Source organism: Juglans regia, chromosome 10, assembly GCF_001411555.2.
Source record: "Juglans regia cultivar Chandler chromosome 10, Walnut 2.0, whole genome shotgun sequence".
Lineage (NCBI taxonomy): Eukaryota > Viridiplantae > Streptophyta > Magnoliopsida > Fagales > Juglandaceae > Juglans > Juglans regia.
This window is the reverse complement of record NC_049910.1, coordinates 25,906,444-25,911,851: the sequence shown is the minus strand read 5'-3', so window position 1 is coordinate 25,911,851 and position 5,408 is coordinate 25,906,444. Positions and strand designations below refer to the sequence as shown.

Genomic DNA, 5,408 nt, shown 5'->3' with positions numbered 1-5,408 from the left:
ATAAAAATAATTTTATTTTATAATATTATTATATAATATATTATGTGTATATCATTATATGAGATATCGTCCACGCTGTGAGTGTCAGTCCAATTATTGCCTTAGAAAAAAAGAAATCCAATTATTGCAAGCAATAAGTGGGGCAAACATAAAAACGAGGAATAAAAGAATTAGAAAATAATTTCTCACCCATGGAGTCGGCTTCACTAATAAAAATCCAGAGTTTCATAGAAAAACGAAAAGTCAATTGAAGGGTATGGTTCTCTTGTGGGGGTTTTTAACCAATAAAAATTCATGCTTCAGATACCTACCTACCTCAACAACAGATGTACAACGACTCCTGAAAACATCTTTTTAATTAAGTTGAAATAACTTGGTAACTACGAACCCATTCTCTTTCGTAATAGACACAAAGAGGGAGCCAATTTTGCTTAGCTTTCTTTTGCTAAATTTTGAAGGGGATCCCTTTGTTGGTCATGCAAAAATCGTTCCCATTTGCGGAAAAATTCCATCTTTCTATCCCTTCTTTCTTTATATCTGATCTGAAGGAAGAAGCGCGAACTCAGAAAGGAAACGAGCTTCCATTGCTCAGTCTTGTTCTTCGTAGGCAAGTTTTGATATGTTATGCCGTTATTTATATGCCTTTTGTTGCTTGTTTTGATGTAATGATTGTTCTAATCTCGTGGGTATCTGTGCTAATGTGAATTAAGTGTTGATTTTGTGTGATCTGGAGAAATTTTGGCTCAATGATTGATGGGTGTAAGCAATTTATGTAAGTTGGGTTTTATTTATGAATGATATTGGGTGGGTTATGAATTGATATGATATTTTTCTGGTTTTATGTGGTATCTGCAGCCACCATGTTATGGGAATTTCATGGTTTTGGATGGTTTCTCGATAGGAAGGTTATTATTAACGTGACTTTAGAGATTAAGGGCAAAGGCCTTGGGATAGTTTTTTACTCATTTTTCTTATAGCATTTATAAATGTTTTAGGTTTAGATTGACTGGCTGGCAATTAGACATTGACAGGAATTAGCTTGACTCCTTAAACAGTACTATAACTAATCAGCACTTAGCATCCCTTGTAATTGTACAGGCTCCCATAGGAATAACATCTTGTGGTTCAGACATTTGTTAATTTAATCTCACTGAAGCCTGTGTGAGGGTGGTTTAGTTGGGACTTTCTCCCGGACACCTGGTGCCAATAAAAAAAAAAATTATTCTCACTGAAGAAGGAGCCATTTTCATTGTTACTGTACCCGCAATTAAAACTAAGTCGACCTTTCTAGAACTAGATCTGGGTATCATTATATTGGTCCTATTAATGATGCGAACTCAATGAGCAACAACTAGTATCATACAAAAGCGGTGTGGACCCCTATGTCTTTATGTATCCAGTGTTCTCTGGACTGAGAGCATATATTGAAATCTTTGATCCCTTTAGTTACTTACAGTACAGTCAAAGGCTTTCAGATTCAGTTTTTATGCATTGCCCCTATATGCAGGAATATAGGCTTTGAAAGTTGAAAGAATTGCTAAACAAAATCATAGAAGACAACAACATATGCCTTATTGTTAGTTATATACTTGATGGAAATGAGACAGGCATGAGCATAAAGCTTGTTCTAGTGCCTTAGTCCTTGAGGGTTAGGCTTTATTGCCGTCCATTATCATGGTTAATCAATCTATTATAACTTAAATAGCATTCTGTAAGTACTATCCCACTCTTCTCAATTGCAAATTGGTTTGTAATTGTGAATAATTTTCTTGTTTTTCTCTGTGTTGATTGGAGCATGCTGATGCTTGTGTTCTGCCTCTCTATGACACAATCCTAAGAAACTTTAAAAAATAAATAAATAAAATTTACTTCCTTAATGTATGCACAAAAAAAGAAAGGGAAAAAAAAGGTACGCCTCATTTTTTGGTATTCACCCTGTCGTCTCATGGGAATGATTGACTTTAGTTATTCTACCAAAATACACTTAACCTATACTTTTAGCACAGGAAATTTATAATTTTTCACGTGAGAATTCAGCATGTTTCTGTTACGTACCTGGGTTATGGAAGTGACTCACCATTTTATTGCATAAAATATTGTATAAAAAAAAGAAGCTTTCTATTCTTATTATTGTTTTTCATTTAATAGAAATGGACCTTTCAATTATGATATTGTTTTAATGCCATACTACTAAAACATGCCAGAGGTTTGGTGAAGCATCTTTTCGGTTAAAAATTGCATCTTTTCAGTTGTTTTCATCTGTTTTCTTGGCAACATTGATGAAAATGAATGACTGCATAATGACACAGTTTTTGGGATACTATTAAATATGAAATGTTCCTTCAAACTTGCAAAGCAGGCTCTTTTAGGGCTGCAGCAGAGCAGAGGACATCATCCTTCAGAACACATCTTCCCGCGCAATGGATAAAAGTACTCAACTTCTCTTAATCATGTGTGTTTTCTTACTGTTGCATGTCATTGTGCAGATTAATATTAGTTGCCTGGAAAGAGATTAGTGGTGATATATGGACCCTTCTTGTTTCTTGTTTTCCTTGTTTTTTTACCCCTGTTTAGACCATGGTTTTGCTCATATAGCTAGAATGAGGGTGTATATGATGTGCAGGATTATAAGAATTAAATTAGATAAATGTGAGGATAAAGCCATATCATGGTACTAGATGTGATATGCTCAAGTTACTTATCAAAAGAAAAAAGAAAAACAAAAAAGGATCTGATACGCTCAAGCAATGTGCGTAAAGCCTCAAACAGCTTGACATTATGCCAGTGTCTCACAAAACATGTTCGAAGGCCTGCACTTATTACCTGAAAATCTACCTTGTTCGTATCTTAGGGTTTCTACATGAATCTTCTGTTGCCTTTAAAAGGCCGAAGTCATGCAGGCATGTGGCTAATAAGCAAATAGGTAAATATGACAGTTAATACCTCCTAATTATAAATTGGCACTTCTTTTTGTCACAGAGGCTACTAGAAATGGCATTGAGTTGGTGAGATCAGCTTCTGATAAGCATATTGATCTTTTGAGGTCATCTGCTCGATATTTTTCGGCAGTTAAAGGTATTCATCCTACTTGGACTAAATGCATACTCCATAAAAAGCTTGAACTCTTTGGGTTGACGTCAATGTAGCTCTGCATACAAGTGAATAACATCTATGCTCATGTTCATTGTGTTTCTTTCTTTTGGCTAATTTGACCATGTTCCATTATATATCTTATTATTTCTGTTTTCTGGCACCACTGCTGGGCTGGTATTATTCAATCTCGTGATACCAATATGGGCGGCTAATGGCTATTAGTCAAGGACACCAGTTTTCTCTGGATTTGTTTCCAAGTGGAACGTAATTTCTTCATTTCTCGTTACGTAATTTAATGGGGCATACCTTTCATTTGCATTATTTCATATCTTTTTCTCCTGTTATCCCACTTTAAACTTTCAGCCTAATCCAACAAATATGAGATGTCTCAATTTTCTATACAACAAAATCTTGTAGTGTTTGTCCAGACCAGTGAGGTTTTATGATCATGGTAGGGCACTTATCAGATGCCGTCGGCCGGGGCAAGTATACCCTCATCAGAGATCCAGAAGATAACCAACTAGGGATTTATGACAAGCCCCTTCCATGCTTTGGCTGCGGAATAGGATGGTTTTCGTAAGTATATTTTGTTCCTTCTCCCTCCCCCTACAGCCCTCCCTTTGCATCCTCTGATGGTTTTTATGTTTTTGTTACAGATTTCTGTTAGGTTTTCTGTTCCCACTTCTTTGGTACTATGCGACATTTCTCTATTTTGGAAATTACTACCGCAGGGATCCTAGGGAGCGGGCAGGTCTGGCAGCCTCAGCAATTGCGGTAAAAGCTCTCTCTCTCAATCTCCCTTCCAATCTGTGCTGGATTGAGGAGTTAATTTGTAGTATTCCCCACTTTTATTTTCGTTTTGTGCAGCTTCAATCTTAATGTAGCAAAATTGTTGTTGTCATTGCAGGCACTGGCTTGTACTGTAGTGTTGTTGGTCCTAGCTGCTATTCGTTTCTTTCAGCCACTCTCACTCTGATCCCAGGATGCTTCTAAATTACTATGTTGAGCAATGAGCATCAGAAAATTGAAGTAAAATTGCGAGGACATGTAGATAACACGGCAGAAGAGCAGAAAATATATAGTTCCAAGACTATTTTCCATAAATTGGAGATTAGATGATAAAATTAAAAAATCCCCTGTTACAAATACCCTGCATCTGTATGGAAACAGATATGGAGAAAATTTATATCATTGTTCATTTGAAGCTCGGCTGATGTGCAAGGAACCCAAAGGGTCATAGAGGGATACCTTTACGCGAAAACCTTATCCATGGCCCAACCATGCAGCAGTCATACGCACTCCTTTAATAAAGCAATCCAACGATCCAGAACCATATGTCATAACCAGGCTCATTCCTATAGAAAAGCAAGTTGATTATACTGAGACCAGGGGATCAGTAAGGTTTAGAAAAGATATTTGCCAGTTTGGTACCTATTATAGATTGGATGCTCTGTTTGGATAGTTTATGAATTAGCCTTTTGTTGCTATATTGGAAGGAGATTGTGATGGCCCTCTTTACTAATCCCAGGTGGTTGCAATGCTTGTATCAAAGTTGCCAAGAGTTACCATACAGAGACCACACAGAAAGTAATGCATATATAAAAGTGGTCTCTCTAAAATCCCAAAAGACCTCCATTTTTGGAGCAGCTGCTTCTCCCTCCTCCCTCCTCTAACTATCTCCATCTCCTCTTCTTCTCTCACTTTGTTACCTAGTTGATTTTTTCTTAGTTTTTTTCCTTTTTGTTTCTCTTCTCGGTCGGAAAATGCCGTCGGAAAATGCCTGATCTACTACATTCCAATATAGTGGTTGGTTCTCATTTAGTGCTCTGACGATCTTGGTTTTCCATCTCTAGCTATCCCACCTTCCTGTTTTCCCCGAATGAGAACATGGAAGCAGTGGAAGTGAAGTTCTACAAAATGCACCAGAATAATCGATTGCAGTGTCTTTCTTCTGATTGTGGTCTATACCCACAACGAATTGATCTACTTGTTGAATCAATTCAAACCACTTTTTTTTATTCCCTTCCTTGGCTTGACTAATGAACACAGGCTTAGATGAACAAATTAGTGATAAGCAAATGCCTGCAAAAGTTGTCTTACGGAAATTATATTAACAGTTTCTTGGAGTTTTTAACTATGCACCCATAGAACTTTGCCTCAATCTCGCCAGTAATACCTCACCAGTCACCAGTAGTAGTATTCACACGGATTACCATCAAATTCACCTTTGAGATACAAGGATGTCCAAAACAAGTACGTTTTTTAATTGCGTTGTGCACAAACAAAATTAGACTTGAATAGACTTTGATTTTTCT

At 36.8% G+C, this 5,408-nt stretch overlaps 1 protein-coding gene across 1 annotated transcript; it reads left to right on the top strand.

The window, feature by feature from the left end:
• The first annotated feature begins 213 nt into the window (after positions 1-213).
• LOC109009961 lies at positions 214-4,591 on the top strand. Its single transcript, XM_018990641.2, has 6 exons — positions 214-607; positions 2,360-2,430; positions 2,980-3,075; positions 3,549-3,669; positions 3,750-3,867; positions 4,001-4,591. Exons 2-6 carry the CDS (start codon positions 2,421-2,423, stop codon positions 4,067-4,069), a joined length of 414 nt encoding a protein of 137 aa, XP_018846186.1. The 5' UTR covers positions 214-607; positions 2,360-2,420; the 3' UTR covers positions 4,070-4,591.
• Positions 4,592-5,408: the final 817 nt, after the last annotated feature.